At 38.8% G+C, this 18185-nt stretch overlaps 3 protein-coding genes across 4 annotated transcripts; all 3 read right to left on the bottom strand.

Annotated features, from left to right (window-relative positions):
- Nucleotides 1-39: 39 nt before the first annotated feature.
- Nucleotides 40-3247, bottom strand: LOC122354646 (probable G-protein coupled receptor 148). The gene is made up of 2 exons (XM_043252907.1): nt 2910-3247; nt 40-1939 (listed from the first exon to the last, which is right to left on the bottom strand). Exons 1-2 carry the CDS (start codon nt 2926-2928, stop codon nt 900-902), a joined length of 1059 nt encoding a protein of 352 aa, XP_043108842.1. The 5' UTR covers nt 2929-3247; the 3' UTR covers nt 40-899.
- Nucleotides 3248-3381: 134 nt separating this feature from the next.
- Nucleotides 3382-6295, bottom strand: mterf4 (mitochondrial transcription termination factor 4). Its single transcript, XM_043252921.1, is given in 5 exon segments — nt 3382-3558; nt 3560-3831; nt 3968-4152; nt 4595-4973; nt 6211-6295. Coding segments are annotated over 5 exon segments (990 nt in total). The 5' UTR covers nt 6238-6295; the 3' UTR covers nt 3382-3431.
- A 46-nt stretch (nt 6296-6341) lies between these two features.
- pask (PAS domain containing serine/threonine kinase) lies at nt 6342-18108 on the bottom strand. 2 transcript variants are annotated; one of them, XM_043219247.1, is made up of 20 exons: nt 17608-18108; nt 17292-17464; nt 16349-16566; nt 16032-16199; nt 15708-15845; nt 15136-15267; nt 14555-14735; nt 14068-14234; nt 13643-13754; nt 13468-13554; nt 12536-12728; nt 11212-12146; nt 10403-10578; nt 9960-10115; nt 9598-9723; nt 8940-9074; nt 8652-8851; nt 7788-7921; nt 7289-7432; nt 6342-7172 (listed from the first exon to the last, which is right to left on the bottom strand). In XM_043219247.1, the coding sequence occupies exons 2-20, from the start codon at nt 17452-17454 to the stop codon at nt 6982-6984; spliced, it is 3756 nt and encodes a 1251-aa protein (XP_043075182.1). In that variant the 5' UTR covers nt 17455-17464; nt 17608-18108; the 3' UTR covers nt 6342-6981. The 2 variants fall into 2 exon arrangements, with proteins under 2 accessions (XP_043075182.1, XP_043075192.1); XM_043219257.1 differs by having other exon boundaries at nt 12536-12707; nt 17608-18107.
- Between the last annotated feature and the right edge of the window lie 77 nt (nt 18109-18185).

Raw genomic sequence — 18185 nt, 5'->3', positions numbered from 1 at the left:
TTGAACGCTTATAGGAAATTGGAGAAAGACACAATCGTGTAAAAATCCAGAAATGTAAATTTATTTATCTTGCCAAGAGAGCTAAACACCATCATCGACCACTGCTTTGCACAATAAAAGTTTTAATCAATATTGTGGGCATGCATAACAACATATATAGCTGGGGAAATCTCACAAAAATTAAAGAAAGTAAAGAAAATAAATATATTAAGAAATATATTTAGCAGAATAAAATTAAGCCCAATTTATGAACTAATATTTTTATTTGTAATTAAGTCTTGGTGACTTAAGACATTTGTGACCATGGACCACAAAACCAGTCATAATATTTTGAAAAACTGAATAAATAGCTTTGCATTGATTATGGTCAGGGAGGGTAGGACAGTATTTTTCTGAGATATAACCAATTTAAAATCTGGAATCGGAAAAATCGACTTGAGAAAATAATGTTCCAAATTAAGATCTTAGCAGTGCAATCAGAAGTTACTAATAAAAAAGTAATTTTTGATATATTTACGGTAGGAAATGTACAAAATATCTACATTGAATATGATCTTTACTTAATATCCCTTAATATCATTTTGACCTATACAATGTATTTTCGGCTATTGCTATAAATATACCCATACAACTGGTTTGGTGGTCCAGGGTCACATTTCTTTGCGAGATTCACCCAGTTGTACTGATGAAAAACAGCATGTATCACTCAATCTTTAGTTTAAATATGAAAATATAAAAAAGATTCTTAATATTCATTCATGATAAAATGCTTTAATAGAATAAACTAAAACTAGTACTAAAATATAAAAAGTTTCTTTTGAGATCTCTTTCTGGCTCAGGAGTCTTTTAAATTCCTTCAACGAGTTATTTTGCAGGCTTGCTCTTGCTTCAGTCCAGTTCTAGGCCGCACTCCTCTGGCTGTGGTGTCGCTTCTTCCAAAACACCTGCTGGACGGTCTCGTAAATCTCGTGATAGCGCAGGAGGTACAGGTAAGGAGTGCAACAGCGTGGCAGCAACATCAACATGCACATGTTAACCAAGTTAATCCACACTCCCACGACATCTACGCTTTCTTCTTTTAAAAGAGCCAGCTCCACGGCAAAGACCAACGCGGGTACGAAGTACATCATGAGCAGCAGAGTGTGCGCCAGAAGCGTCATACGCGCCCGGGAGTACCGACTACGCCATATCCCAGACGTTTTAGTGATGATGTAGAGATGGATATAACAGTACACAATGAGAACAGTGCAGAGGATGATGGCAATGATGAAGTACAAATGAACACCAACCTTCTTCTTTTCCAATGAGTGCAACGCAATCAACATCAAACAGACTGGACGGCTCTGATTGTCACTGCCCATCACCGCCTCAAACATCACTAGCAAAGAGATGGGACACACTGCGGCCATTACCCATAAGCTCATGATTATCTTCCTGGCCCGAGACGGCGGGAGAATCTCTTTGTAACGTAACGGCCAACGTACCGCCACGTACGTGTCGACGACCATCAGTGTGATAGTGAGCACAGAGGTGCTGTATGTCATCACCATGCTCACCATCATAAACTCACACAGCCAGTGGGGCATGTGCAGGCCCACGGAGTTGCAGGAGACCATGGAGAGATTTATGACGAGGAAGAGCATATCGGCGAAAAGCATGTTAGCAAGGAGCAGGTAGCGGGTTTCTTGACGTAGCGTAGGAAAAAACATTATGCAGAGGGACAGAACAGGGTTGACCAGCAGTGTGACAGAGGTCAGCAGAACCGTAGGGATGAGGAACAGATCCATGCGTCTGCTCTCTGTTATGTTGTACCAATCCACAGAGATGTTAAAAATAAAAGAGTTAGTCATATTTGGAGTTCGAGAGAAAGCGTTAGGCTGAAGAACAACAGCCCCTCTGTTTACTGAGGAACTGTGGAGCACATATACGGCTTCTCTACCTACAAAAAACAGAAGAAACATAAGTACAGACGTATACACCATATGACACCTTTGTCCTGCTTTACAGTTTTTTGTCCAATTAAATGCTCCATAGAATAATAACGCTCTTTATGCTTATATAACTGGCAATTGATGTGACAGGGTTTAAGGAAACTGTCACTTTAATATGTCCTGGTTAATAGTCAGCAGAGGAAGAGGGAACAATTTCTTGGGGACAGTAAAAAGAATAATTACCAAAAAAGAAATTTTCTTCATCCTCCTGTCATTCCAATTGTATTTTCCATGACAGTGAGTGAACAATAGCAATTTTCATTTTACGTGAACCATCTCTTTAAATTGTTATCGTCACCTGAACAAATCTTTACGGATTACAGTTTCTCCAAATAAATGTTACCATCATTCCTTTTTCAGTTTTCATTTCAATTAAAACAATCAAACATTCACAAAGCATTTGCCCTCCTAATACACAATTTGACTAAGTCACTACTACTAGTAAAACACTACTGTACACTATCCCTATAGTTATAATGGAAAGTTTATGTTACTAATAAAGCCTCCTACATTAAAAAGAAAGATCAATAAAAGTATGAAAATATGTGAGTCTGTGCATTTTCAAGAAGACATTCCATCACAAATCCAAGGGTTAATAGTGATCAATACGAAATATATATAGAATTTTTTTTGAGTAAAACTAAATGAGCTTAATATACAAGTATCAATCACAAATGGCAGTATTGTGTTTGACAAACAAAGACAATGCAAATAATGTGTTTGTTGTACTAGTGATAAAAACTCTAATAAATACACAAATTATAATAAGATGGTACTGTACTGTACTGTAGTCGCAACTGAACAAAACGCTATTGTAAGTTTCAACCTCCGTTTCGTCAACGACCGCTCAAAGAGGAAGAATACAATATGAACGCATGGACAAACAATCGATTAATCGTGTTAAAATGACTGGCGTACCTGTTCCACACATCCACATGTGCAGTAACTCCTGCTTCCATCCAGGCCTCCATTAAACTAATGTCGCCCCAGATCAATACCTCCCGACTCTGCCCTGGTTATCAGAGAGCAGGCGTTCCACTGATGCGCACAGATCCGTAAACGATCGCATGGCACTAACACACTTTCAGCTCTCCATGGTTACTCAGCATTCGGTGTAAATTATGCTGACCCTCCCCATGACAGGCCGTTGAGATAAACTAACACTATCGCCATTATTACTGCAATGTCCCTCGACACTACTATGCACCTCATATCCGGAGGTAAAAGCTTATAAAGCAATAAATGGGATGGAGGATTAAACAAACAAATAATATACAAAAATGTTGGCACGTCCAACAGCCTGTAAACAGTAGAGCTTTGCATATGTAAGTTTTTTATGCAAAACATGACTATGATGTATTGCCCCAAAAAATCATTATGGAATTTTTGCTAAAGGAAATAGTTTTTATTTTATTATATTAATACATCATACAAGAATCCTCATTTCCTATCCTTCTTGTAACCAGTTTTCCAGTGACACTTTCTCCTGTGCAGTCCATCATCATCGTCATCTTCATCAACATCGTTATCCTCCTCATCACTGCTGTATTCGTCCTCTCCTCCCTTCTTCCTCTTGCTCTCTTGCCAACAGCTTGCGAAAAACATGGAACTCCTCTGCAGTTGCCATGGCGACCTGCGTCAGGTAGGTTTCGTCAGAGACGCAGAGGACGTCTTTGAGGAGCGGGTTGAGGATAAGCGTTTGGCCCTTCTTGTCTGGAGTCTGGTACAGTCCCCTCCGCTCCAGAAAACAGTGACGACAGCGCAGTTCGGACAGAGGCAACCTGAACAGCTTTGCCTTTATCATCTCTGCCTGCCGCACACCCATACGGAAGTATGCATACTGCGGGGGGAAAACAAGCTGCGCGTCAGTTTGAAACTACCAACTGCCACTTCAGTGATACAAAATGGCCAAATGTCATCAGGATAACACTGCCCCAAAATTTTGGACCCAGGAAAACTTTAAATTAAAAAAACACCTGAAATTTGTATTCCAGCTGAAACAAGTCCTCCTCCAGAACCTCAGGCGAGTCTCTGAGGATGTCTGTGACCTGATGGAAGGTGAAGAGACATTTTTCTCTGAGCAGCTGGGACACCATATTTACCCTCTTGATTGGCAGGAGCATGACCTTCGGGTAGTGACAGATCATCCTCTGCAGACTACCTGTGGACATATTTCAGACAACCCTTCATCAGTGGCTTTCAAACTGGGGTCTATGGACACCACTAGAGGGGTCCATAAATACATTTCAGTGAGGGGGGGAAATGAACAACAAAAATATGAATATAACTGTGAATACAGCAACCAAACATGAGTTTATATGATATGCATGTGATGTGTATATTTATATGTATATAACCTATAATTATTTAACAAAAATGTCTATACAGTACAAAATTATATTTTATATTGCATGCAATTAGTATTTATTGTAAAAAAAAAAAAAAGAAAAATTGTGCTGCTGGTTAATTTTCCTTTTTTCAGTATTGCTTGAAGAATAGCAGTATTTATTTGAAGTAAAACAATAGCCAAATATATGTATTAATGTCCAAAAAAAACCTTTAGACCCCAAGCCTTTGGAACAGTAAGAGACAAGATGCATCACCTTCTATCAGTCCCATCTTCCTCAGATGATTGATGCGCTGCTGTAAGTCTGCACCTTTAAGTGAATATACTTCTGGACACTTCTGCATTATTTTCAGGATACTAGAGGGATTTAGGCCCAGGAGTAACAGTGCTGTCAGAACAGATGGTACATGTTTCCCTCGGCTCTTTGCAGCACCTTCATGCATCTCCTTGGCTTGAGTTTCTGAGAAGCCCATGTTGCCCAAAGAGCACAGGGTGAGCTGATTCCCAGGTCTGTGGGTGACCTCACTGTGAGATGGATTCTCTTGATGAGGTTCTTGTTGCGTGGAGCAGAACGACACGTGACCTCTGCTCACCGGCACAGGACAAACACTCCATCTCCACATCCATCGCAACATCTGAGATACAGAGGGGGAAAGCATGCTGTCCAGTTCAACACATAATGGCCCTAAAATATTTGGACACACTAAATGCATATGGAACTTTTCTCAGCCATTTGACTAGAGAATTTTGAGTTTTTAGTGAATGTAAAAAGTACCTTCTGCTGTTTGTACTATGTAAAGTACGTATGCAAAAAGTCAAAACGTTACTCCAAATTACATAAGCTTAACTGACTAATGGCAGCTGACACATAGTCGCAAAGGTTGCTTACATAAATGTTTTGAAATTATTTGCATATAATTATTTGCATATACCGTAGTTTTCACAGCAGCCCACAAACACTCCTATTACTTGTGTATCTAGTCAGCTGCAGCAGTGACAAATAAAGAAGAGACAGCAGCCATACAAGTCTGTAGGACACACACATACACATATATACAGTAGTCAACAATCTTTGGAAACTTTGGATGCACTTCAAATGTTGACTACTGTATAAACACACATATAATACATACAAACACACACACATAGTGCACAATGGGTTCTTGACAACCCCCCAAAAAAAAAACCAATTGGGCTGTTTCCTACAAGCTCTATTCTATATATTTTTCTATGTATTTATTATTCTAAAAATCGTGTGCAATTGTGACAAGTAGCTCTTTTGTTGCATTGATTGCTTCTATTCACGCTGAATGCCAAATATGCACACAGTATCTAGTACAAAAATATATAATGAAATTGGATTCTCAGCTCGGATGACAGAAGAGGTTTTATAACTGTAATTTTACACAAATGAAGTCCCAGTCTCCAACCTGTGTATGCAGATTTTCTGATGCTGTAGCTATGTTTAGGAGCTATACACTTATTTTAATAACCTTTTAGATGTTGTTTTATGTATTCAGTAAAAAATAATGTATAATTAGATAACTGTTATACATTTAGTATGAATAACTAACAATGACCTTGCACTTCCACGCATCGAGGCAGCTGTGCTTTTTTGTTAAATTGTTTCAACAAACGTAGATTTAAACGTTAAAAATCATATTTCCTAACAGCCACACATCCTACTACAATAAGGTATTTTTTTATTTTGATTTTATCATGCGATTCATCATGAATCTTACCAATTCCCAGCAGCAAACGAAAGAAACCGCTTCTTACAAATACTTTTTTTACGGTAGCGACGTAGCAGTGGATGAATATTTAGTCCAGTGTCTAATTCTATAGTTTAATATTTTATCGTTTAGCTCTCACCTGTTTTCTGCATACATGTGTGCCCATAGCTGTGCCGCGTCAAAATACACCCGCACTGAAACAACGATCAGCGCTCAAAAGTTCCGGGGTATTTGACCGGAAGACGAAACGAGTGATTATAACCTGCAAATATTTTATTGAAGAATTTAATTGACATTAACATTTGATAGAGGCTTTACAAAGCCTATGCATAAATTGAAATAAAACCAAAATTACCAAAAGAAATCATGCTAATAATTTATTCTTAGGATAAATAAATGTTAAAAATAATTAAAATATTCATTCCTCAAAAAGGTAAAAAAAAAAAAAAAAAAAAAAAAAGCAAGCTAAAATTCTTTTAAAGCTTTAAAGGATAAATAACATTTTAAAGCCTGGGTGACCTTCATACTGGTCTAGTGCATGTGCCACATGTTTTAACAGGACAATCCTGGCACTCAACACCATAGTATTACAACAAACAGCACATTCCACATCAAAGAATACAATGTTTTAAAAACTCCATGAAAGGTAAGGAAAAAACACATTGATAAATACACTCCTATTCCTTCACCAGACACAAAGATAAAGCCGTTTCTTAGCAACACAGATGGCTTCATTTCCCAGTCACACTTTCCTTTTGCTCTTTGGTCGGACTGGTATCATCAAGGAGAAGAGCGGCAGGTGGACGGAGAGTTCTGCAGAGATTGTGCGCATTAGTGCTCATGGTGACATTAGATTTAATGTCATAATTAGTTGAGCAGAACGCATTAGCGCTTCTTTCACAACCGTTCCTCACTCATCGGTGAGATATTTCAGCAGCTCAGACTGCAGCGCAGCCATTGTTCTCCTCTGCTCCTCATCCTCCTCTTCATCTTCATCTTCTAAAGGAGTGTCCTCTAAGGTGCTCAAGCTGTTTTCAGGGTCCAGGTAGAGGATGTCTGGCTTGTGCGCACATGAGCTGGGATCCACATGTTCTGTGAATTCTGAGATAAAGTGTATGATGCAAGAAGCTCTACATTATTTGATTATTTGAAAATGTATTTGAGCTGAATATTAAAAATTTTAGTGGATGAAATAACTTAAAAATGAATGCTCTTACCATTGCTGGAGGGAAAGACCTCTCCCCATGAGTACTCTGCTAGATTTATGGGTTGCTGAGTCCACTGCGACTCCAAGAGCTCCTCTAGAGTCATTCTCTGATCAACAACTGGGTGCAAAAGACCAGAAAGCAGTGCATACAACTCTAAAAGAAGAACAAAATAACAGGTTAAACCGAAATAAACAGTATTTTTAAAAAGTATGTCCTAGGTCTTATTTTTTGAGCAATTGTTCAAAAAACAGTTAATATGAAAACGAATAGATACAGTTGGCTCAAAAATGTAATTTAAAAGTAAACAAGTTTTTAATGTCTCATCGACAGATTGCATAAACTCTTGAAGTTTTTTTTGTTTGTGGGTTTTTTTTTTTTTTTAGATCTTCATTTTGTATCTCAAGTTAACGAATCTTGATTGAAATATATAGATGGAGGGAAAACACAGCCGAATTAGTCATGCGTCTCCAGTCAGTCTTCATGGCTGTGGTGAAGCAGAGCTGCAAACCTGTGGATATCTGGCACGGAGGGTTGAGCCGGGCCTGCAGGGTTTCCTCCACACTGCAAAAGGGGTTTTCACTGAAGAGTAGGGTGTATAAAAGCACTCCTAGAGACCACATCTCCAGCTCTGGACCCTCGTAACTACATACATCAAAAATATAAAATACACTAAATAAATAAATACAATTCTTATATTTAACCTGTATAAGTATAACCTTACATTCACCTACAAAGGCTTAAAGTCAACATTTCATTTCACAACCTTTTTTAATTGTGATGCTGCATGTTTCCCAGTTGAACTGGGTATTCAAGTCCATTTCCCCACTACGTTCAGATCTTGGACCCCTCCTCTTCTCCACATACACTACATTCCTGGGTCCCATCATACAGGCACATTGTTTCTCCTACCACTGCTGTGCTGATGACACATAGCTGTACCTCTCTTTTCAACCTGCCTTTCAGACATCTCGGCATGGATTAGAGAACATCAGCTACAGCTATGACAGAACTATGCGGCAAGAAAGGGGTTACAGAGAGACTCAAAATCACTCTCCAAAGCATTCTCATTATACAGTTCCTGGCTGGTGGAATGTACTTTCTACCCCCATCTGGAAAGCTGGATCTCTTTCAATGCTAAGTCAACTTACTCACAAAATTTTTATTGAGGCAAAACAAAGAAACTCCTTATCTGATGAACATTACACATGTATGTGCTTCATGAAGATCATACCATAGTTAATGTGTTGCTTATTTTACAGACATGAATATATAATCTTTACGTTACCCTTCCCAGACCTTCTCTATTCTGTCCTTATTGAACTCACATGCACAGATGGCACTAAGACGGGCTGTGTAATGTTTCAATACGTACGGGTTTCCCTGAAGCACCTCAGGGGAGCAGTACTCCAGAGTGCCACAGAAGGTGTAGAAGAGCTTTCCAGGTTCCAGCAGTGCAGCAGAGCCAAAGTCAATCAGCCGGATATGGAATTTAGAGTTTATGATTATGTTTTCATCCTTTATGTCCCTGTGAAGCACTCTTTTGTCACGCAGGTAACTCACTGCAGCTACCAACTGAGTACAGAAAAAATACACAGATATACATCAGGAAAAAAGTGATCCAGTTACAACATCTCAACCGTTTTCACGGTCTGCTTTTCACCTGTCTGAAGATGTAGCTCGCTAGAGGCTCATCCAGTCTCGGCTGCATGTCGATGAACTCAAACAGGTCAAGCCCATCCCCATGTTTCTCCATGACCATTTGGAAGAATCGCTCATTCTCAAACACCTCCAAAACCTAAAGCACAAAAAGTAATGCGCTCAAACACAAATAGTGAACATACTACTGCTGCTACTACCATTTTGACAATGCTACATTATAACTATAAATATATTATACAAACGTTTGGGCTCAGTTTTTTTACATTACCATGGCTGCTTTGATTAAGCTGTTTGATCAACAAAACGGTTATATTCGGAAAGTACTACAATTTAAAAACGGCCATTTACTGTTTTAAATGATTAAATGATTATCCAGAAATCATTATGTTATGCTAATTCAAAAGGAGCAGCATTTAAATCAAATATCCTTGTTTTCAATTTAATGCTGAATACATTTTTCAACAACAAATGCTTTTGACTCCAAACATATGCATTTTAGTGTATTTTAACATGAGAAATAGTACAGTAAAAATATAGTACAAGGTTTTAAATTATGTGAACAGATTAAAAATGGACATTCAATGATAACATTTGCCTCTAGGAAACCTAATGTAATGATTATAAAGTTATTAATAAGAATTCAAGCAGTTCTTTTGTACCTTCACAATATTGGAGTGTTGCAGACGAACCAGTATGGCCAGTTCTTGACTGACCTGGCCGAGATCAGGATCATCCACCCAGCATTCACTCACCACTGCGCTTTTCCTAATAAACTTCACAACCACCTGAAATTGAAGTGAGAGATAATAAATTCAACATCTCTCCAGCAGCTCATATAATTGTCCATAAAAGACTGGATACACCCCACATCAATGATACTGACTCAGTGTGTAAACATTCTCTTTTAAGAACCCTGGCCAAAGTTTGAACAACTGATGGCACCGTTATCAAGTTATTATCTGGCAACCGGATGAATACGAGTGTATGAACAGCAGTGAGTGCAGAACAGAGTGTCACTGACTTCCTGTTCATCTATCCTTCTAGCAGCGAGCCAGACAAATCCGAAAGCTCCCTTTCCGATGGAGCGCAGCGGGCGATAGTCTTCTTCAAAGTAACCCTCACATGCTCCAGACTGCTCCAAGTCCACAGAAGAGCGCAAGGCGTCTGAACGAATGGCCTAAATTGAGAAAGAAAGGTTGCTGCTTTACCTTACATGCAGACATTAAAGTTACATGTATGATTTACATTCTTCTGAGGAGCTCACTAGAAGATTTTTTAAACAACTTTGTTAACCATAACAATTTCAGTTCCTATTTATTTTCTTTGCATTTTGTCCATGCTTTATTTTTGGGCCAGTTTGGTTTGATTCCTTAAAATATCTTCTTTTGTATTCCACAGAGGAAAGAAATGTTGGGTGGACTCTCCCTTTAAAGAGATCAGTTTTAAAGCATTCGGACAGATGACCTCAGCGAGACTGCAGGCAAAAGTCTCCTGTTCTGGGGCTCCTGTCCTCACTGTGGGAGACATTGTGCTCTGTGGCGCCTCCTGGTGGTGGAGCAGGAGATGACTCCCACTCAGCCAAAGACAGACCAGAGAGCTGCCGCTGGACAGGGACACCCAGCGCACATCACACTGCACCTCTACACACAGAGAGAGAAAGAGACGCTCAAAATTACCACTTTATCAGTTGTCTTCCTGCACTGAAACATCATAAATGTACAGCTGAAGAGATGGATTATGCTTTTGAGATCTAGCGTACAGAAAGAGTACACAGTTTGAAATGGAAAAATAAAGTACAGTAAGAGATAACGTACAGTGATTACCACAACATAAACCCGGACAGGGGTTTCGGATCACAGGGGTTTATTCTGTGATAATGGCTACTATCAAGCTTATTACATGGCTACTTGTCAAATAAATAAATGGATATAAAAGATGTTGATTTAGAGTTTAAATGATTTTATTGTCTCACTGGTGGATTACTTTTAAGAAATACATCTCCCAGAATTTACATTCGGTCTCTTAATCTTAGTCGTGCTGTTGCAATACTTTGTTCTATGAAACAAAAAAAACAACAGATTTTTCTGTATTTTTGATCAATCAAATACAGCCTTGATGAGCATAAGGAGACTCCATTAATCTCAAACATTTGATTTGCAGTGTATATGTAATTACAGTCATTAATCTGGTAATCAATATGTGTTTACAATATGGTTATTATTGGACCCTAGTATAACTGTAACAGGTGAACTACAGGGCCTCAGTTGTCATACCGATTGGTGTTCCTTCTCTGTTGTAGCAGGTCACATGAACCTTTCCCTCCGGAATGGAGGAGTTCACCTTCACCTTCTTAGGAGTGGAGGTGGCCGGAGTGTCGCCTGGCAACAGAATTCCAGCTTTACGGAGATCCAGAACACGGCCGACAACATGTTCCGAAAAGGAATTCCACTGTTCCCGAAGTTTGATTACACGATTTTCCGGCAGTTGCTCTTGAGCTTTCTGCTGAGGGCTTGTTTGTCGTTCTCGCTCTTGTGCTGATGGGTCAGGTTTTTGTGTTGTCTCCTGCTCTGGGCAGATTTCAGCTTCTGCTTCAGGGTCAGACTCCACAACAAAGGGGGAAGGGGTACGCAGGAGCTCAGCGGTGTCACATGAGGTAAGCGAATGGTTAAGATCTGAGTTTTGAATCTCAACACTATCATTCAGGTCCATCTCAGACATGGCATGAACAATGACATCTCCATTGGAGTTTAAATCCAGAAAGGTGCTGCCCGATTCCGCTAGTTGACATCCTTGCTGAGACTCATCTAACTTTTCAGGACCAGAGCCGCCCACCAACCGCTCACAGAACCCAGATGATGACCCACTGCCTAGAGAAATCACCTCAAAGCTGGAGTCCTGAAGCTGGGCTTTCTCTGAACACTGGCAGGCTTTTGTGGGAGGTTTTGAATGTGGCACAGAGTCACAGGACTTTACTGGAGCTTCTGTACGGTTTGAGTGTGGAGCCTTGGAGGCATCTCGCCCAGAGATCTGCACTGATGGGCCACAATAAGGATAGACAGTAGTGGAGGGGCAGGTTTTGTGGACTTCCTGGGACTCCACCAGAGCAAAGGTCTGTAGCAGAGCGGTGGTGGAGTTGGCAGAGTCAGACTCTGAGACTCGAGCAGTCACATCCACAACCTGCTCACAAAGCTCTGTAGTTTCATCTAACCTGAGAACAGAGAATGAGAGTACATGAAGTCAATCTGCACTTGTCATATATTGTATCTGTAACATATAGCCAAGGCAACATTTATCATTTCAGTTTATTTGATGTAAAAAATAAATAAAAATTGTAAAAACAAAAAGTAACTAATAAAACAACATTCAAACCAAAATTATAATGTGCATTATGAACAGAAAGAGAAATCCCTTTGGGTTAAGTGGAGAATGAAGAAAAAAAAAAAAGCAATAATTAAATAGCAAATAATAAGCAACAATATATTTAAATAAAATATTTATGGAATAATAAAAATAAATCTGATATGCAAATTCACTCAAACTGTTAATAAAAAGTTGTTAAAAAAAAACATTAAATGAGGATTTAGTTGAGTATCTAACCCATTCAGTGGTGTGGAGGTGACAGCTGGAGAGGTCATGACTGATAGGACGCCGTTCTTCTCCAGTTTAGCACATGTCCCAGTGAAGATCCTTTTCCCTTTCCCAAGACCTGCTCTCCTACGCATGGCTATATGCACCATCACACTGTCACCAGCAAGCACTGTGTTTGGATCTGCACATATCATCCAGTTAACTATAAAATCAGCATGTAAAAGGAAAAAAAAAAAACCCAAACTTGTTTAGTGGTGCAATGGATCACAAAACTCAAGGTTCAGAACATACTATGGATTTTGAATCACGGATTAGATCATTTTTCAGTTTAGCAAAAAAAAATTAAAATTGCTTTTAATTATCACTAAAAACTAAAATCTTAAATACTTAGTATTTAAGATAGTAGTTTGTGCTGGGGTATAGAAAGTGCATAATACAACAAGAACAACTGCACAAATTACAAGCATAAATGTACAGCCTACAACATAAAATTATAGGATACATAAAGACAGTAACAATAGTATTCAGGTGCAGAAATGTAATAAAGTGTAAAACAACAATAACGCTTACTGCATGAGTTAAATACAGACTCATCTTTGTTAAAGCTGTGTTGTTAATTAACAGACCACATAGAAGAAGGTAATTCTAGGCTGTTGTCTCTATAAGAGACCCTGGGGGTGAAAAACGGTGAGAATCCCAATTCAACGACTTCATCTAAATTGTCTGAAATTATTGAATATGTAAACTCTAGGATGGTTGAACTTAATCCATGAATCACGTGTATGCTGAACCATGGGGCTGGCCGGTATAGATCAACTACAATCCGTTGCACCCCTACTGCTGCTACAAAAATACAGCAAAAAAACTAAATTTAAGTAACAGCAATATCATAATACAATTTAATATATCATACGCATGGAGCTATAAGAGAAGGAACTCACTACATGTATCCTGATCTTCCTTAGTTGTGAGCATGTCAGTAGCATCAGCAGGGCAACAGCTAGCACTAGCGGAACATCTAAAGGGGTCTGAGAAATAGGCAGACAGGAAGTGAGGGAACATTAGCGCAGAATCGCAAGCTAAAGTGTGTATCTTTAAAGCACATGACATCCGTACCTTTGCAGCTGTCAGAGGGGCTGGATGTATCATGGGGATAAGCTGTAGGGTGGTCGCTTTGGTCTGCCGCACGAACTCGCTCATAAAAAGCCGGTATCAGGTATGTGACATTCTACACACAGATGCATAGACCTGCTGTTAGCATGTGAACTAGCTTGGAAACACCGGATTCTAAATCTATTCTAACATTTTTGTCAGCTGAAATAAAAACAAATATTATAAAAATAATTAAAATTAAACTTTGAAACTAAAGCACTCAACAAAAGTACTTAGACATTCCATTAAAATAAACCGAAAAAGCTTAATTAAAAACTATAACGTTACATTAATAACACTGGTTAGGCTAGATAATTGGAATTAGACCAACTAAAACTTTATTAAAAGCGAGTTGAACAAACGTAGAGAACGTTTCATAGCATCTCTACCTTTCCGAGCAGCTGACTGCTGTTGTAGCCGAGCAGCAGAGAGCTGAAGGGGTTGTTGAGGCTGTGAATGGTGCCGTTGGGCTGAAGTGTCAGGAGGCAGCTACTGGGAGCAAACACACACACCGACCCAGAGTACAGCACATCTGCGCTGGGGGACAGGACACCACCTGCAGAACAAGACTACACTGCAATCATCACACTCAAAGTCGATAGAAATTTAAACGACATCTAATTTAATTGATTGGCAACTAAGCCAATTACATTGGACAAATACCAACAAGAAACTCAGCAAAAACAGATTTTCTCGACGCAAGAGCAAATATTGGAAAGTCACTTTAACTTGTGGCTCTGGGCTGTAAATAAATCTCCACAGATACAGAAATCTGATACACAGTTACACTGCATTTTGACTTTTTTCTCCTGAAGCAACATATATATACACAAGTTATAAAACTGCACGCACTGCAGTGAACGGATGAGGACTGACCTGAATTAGTTTGGTTTGCCTGTCGCAAACTTGTAAGTGAACCATCAGTAGGTTCTGGATGTGCCGATCCTTTAATGTGCAGCGGTGATCTTCCGCAGGAAACAGCCGCCTGGAGACGGACACATGCTGGCACCACCAAACCAGACCTGGCCTGCACGTGCAATCTCTGAACACGCAACACCTGAATCACAAAGGTGAAGAAACAAGCTGTGTGAAGGTGCACAGGCAGTTGACTATTATATATATATACACACATTTATATATAAAAAAAGTATATTTTTTATTATTATTATTTTATATATATATATATATATATATATATATATATATATATATATATATATATATATATATATATATATATATATATAAATAAAACAGGCTCATATTATAGACAGATAGATAGATAGATAGATAGATAGATAGATAGATAGATAGATAGATAGATAGATAGATAGATAGATAGATAGAAAAAAGCCTGTCAGTTATTTTTGCTGTACAGTGCGTGACATTTTCATGACAAACAAAACTGCTAAAATGCCACATGCTTGCTTAAGGAATTCTAGAGGCATTATTGTGACCTTGGGAGTCCTGCAATGGAAGGGGATCTGTAGTGAAGGCATCAGAGACATGATTGACAGACCAGTCATCTCCTCAGCAGAGTGGTAACCATAAAGATGGGCAAAAGTGCCATCACAACTAAGGATTCCGCCCTGAGGAAAAAGAAAAGGCAGCGCTAAAAGTTTTCTGGCCAACTGAGCAACAACTTTACAAACACTTCTTTAAAAGTAAACTACCGTTTAAAAAATTGGGGTCAGTAAGATTTTTTTTTAATGTTTTTGAAAAGGCTGCATTTATATTATATAGATATTTTGGAATAATTACAATTGAAAAGATCTGTTCTCTAGTTTAATATATTTTACAATGTAATTTAATCCTGTGATAGACAGGCTGATTTTTCAGCAGCCATTATGCCAGTTTTCAGCGTCTCATGATCTTTCAGAAATCATTCTAATATGCTGATCTTATTGACCTTTTGAAAACAGCAGTTACATGGTTGATTTTTATAGTATAATATTGCTTACAAATGCTTAACTTGATACATAAGGTTAACCTTTCAGTGCACAATTATCTGCAAGGGAGTGAGTCTCACATTTTGAGTGAACGTCACGTGTGCTGTGATTCTCTCCACTCGCTCCAGCAGGAGCTCTAGGTTTTGCTGCGGCTGATCTGGTATCTGAAGCCACACAGACACAGGAAACTCAGCTCCTGTCAAACTCACTGCGCTCACCTGTGGAGAGAATGATCCAGAGCCGTGCTTTAATTAATGATGCTCGCTCGCATCCAGCACAGGAAAGCAGAGATCAGAGTCATGGGCAAAACATGCAGCGTGGAAGAAATTAAATATTCACGACTCATGAAATAATTTAGCGGCAGATAAGTGAATTGCTGTTTAATTAACCACAGTCTGTCGTACCACTTTTGCAGAAATAGGAACTAGGTTTCCGTCAGAATCCAGAGTCTCTTCCTTCAGGACCTCCTCTAGCATCTGATTGGCTCTTAAGAGAGAAGTCAGCTTCCGGCTGATCAAATCACTGTATCCACACTCAAACAACTTACAAGCATGTTCATTTGCATCCAAAACCTTGCAAAAAAGAGATGGCATGAATAAATAATGAATAATTGAAATAACTCAATCCAAATGATAGGTGTGCAGCTAAAAGTACTGGTAAAGAATCCCCACTACCAAAATAATGTGTAATGTGGCCTTCGATGAGAACGGTTATCCAATACCTGTAACGTGGTGCAATTAATGGACACGACAGCTTTATTAGGGTTGATGGTGAGAGCTGTGCCTCTTTTTTCTGGAGCAGTACACATGAGCTGTCTGAGCAGAGAGCTCTCCAATACTGGAGAACCATGATTCGATGACGGAGACACAGGATGGGAGCCATGCAGATCAGAGATCTGAAGATTCCTCACCGCCACTGATGAACCAACGTGAGAATCACCTGTCAGAAAACAACCCGAGTAAAAATCAATAACTCCTTGTCATTCATTTCCCAAACCATTGTAAAGAGGGAATTTTTTGAAAAGATAAAACATGAAATTGAAGAAATATTTAATAAAAATAAAATATTTCAGACAGATACTGCTCTTCTAAATTATCTATTCATTAAATTAGTTTTTTTAAGTTTCCCCCCAAAAAACAGCATTTTAAAAGATCTTATAATGTAACAATACATTTATCAATATTGAACATTTAATAGGAAATAGCATGTTTTGCCATCACAGGAATTGTATTTAGTATATATACATATATATTCTAATTTCCAATATCATTTCACAATAACACTACTTAATATGCAATAAATAATGCATTAAAAACTAAAACTATCAAAATCACAGGACATGCAACTCATACAAGTTTTGAACAAAATGAAAGTAGACAAAAGTAACTCAATCATCTGTTCTGGACAAACTATTGCAGAAAACAATCTGCTTCAGCAAGCACCAACTGCTGAATAACCATATATTTTCGATATTTTGGAAATAGATTTGGTAACAACTTCTTAAGCGATCTCCCATGTGGTACCATTCTATTGTCAACAACTGTATGCTGCATTGTTGTGGTTTTCATAAGCTTCGTCGTTATCGTTTCGTATTATCATGTAACATTTGGTATCTCTTCAGTGTCCACGCATTGTGGCACAGGAGTGAAAGCGGTCTGGTCCACCTGATGCGTCCACGCGGTTGAGAGTGCAGTTCCGCGCGGAGGGGAAGGACTGGTTCATGCAGAAGGAGTCGGTCTTCATCACGCTGGTGATACTGCAGTCATCAACAGCAACGCAAACACTGTCGCCCCTGGGGCTGCTCCTCCGGCCGTGCATCAGCCACATCGCTGATGCGCTTTAAATCAAAGTGGACAGTCTTAAATAAAACTCTAACCAATTGTTTTCCAGACAAGCTTTTCAAGCTTTGCTCATATGTATCGCATAGCAAATTAACACATTATTAGTATTATTATTATTATTACAAAGAGCGCGACTCACCCAGCACACTGCTTGTTTCAACAACACACTTGCTGTCCTTTCAGTTTACTGCCTGCTGCCTTGGAGACAGAGAGAGGGGTGTTCTTCTTTCCTTTTAGACGGCTAGATTGAACAATAACTAACAAAACACACTTTTGCTTACAAACAAACTGGATTTTTCATTTATCGGTGGACATAAACAGTGTCGGTTCGAAGTATTTGCGTTAAGTATGTCACGGCCTACAATGTTTGGCGCGTATGGAATCGAAATAAGTTGACGAGAGGTGAAGAGCCAATGAAAAAACGGAATTTTAAAATTGACAGAGAGTTAATCCAATAGAAGATATCAGTGGGCGGTGCTTAATTCATTAAGGGCGGGATGTAGTTTCTATGGAGAAAGAAGGTAATGTTTATGTTACGCAGTATTTTTGCTGCCTCGTGTGACCTAGTTTTCTTAGTCGTTCAGTCATGGCCTAGTTTGTCTACTTTTTAAATTAGTTATGTTTCGTTTTAATTTTTTAACTGTAGCCCACACTTTTCAGGTTATTTTGTTTCCAAGCAACGTTTTGTAGAATGCAGCGAAATAACTTCAAATAGTT

This window comes from Puntigrus tetrazona, chromosome 2, assembly GCF_018831695.1.
Source record: "Puntigrus tetrazona isolate hp1 chromosome 2, ASM1883169v1, whole genome shotgun sequence".
Classification (NCBI taxonomy): domain Eukaryota; kingdom Metazoa; phylum Chordata; class Actinopteri; order Cypriniformes; family Cyprinidae; genus Puntigrus; species Puntigrus tetrazona.
Note: the sequence above shows the minus strand (reverse complement) of the source record. Positions and strands in the feature narration are given on the sequence as shown.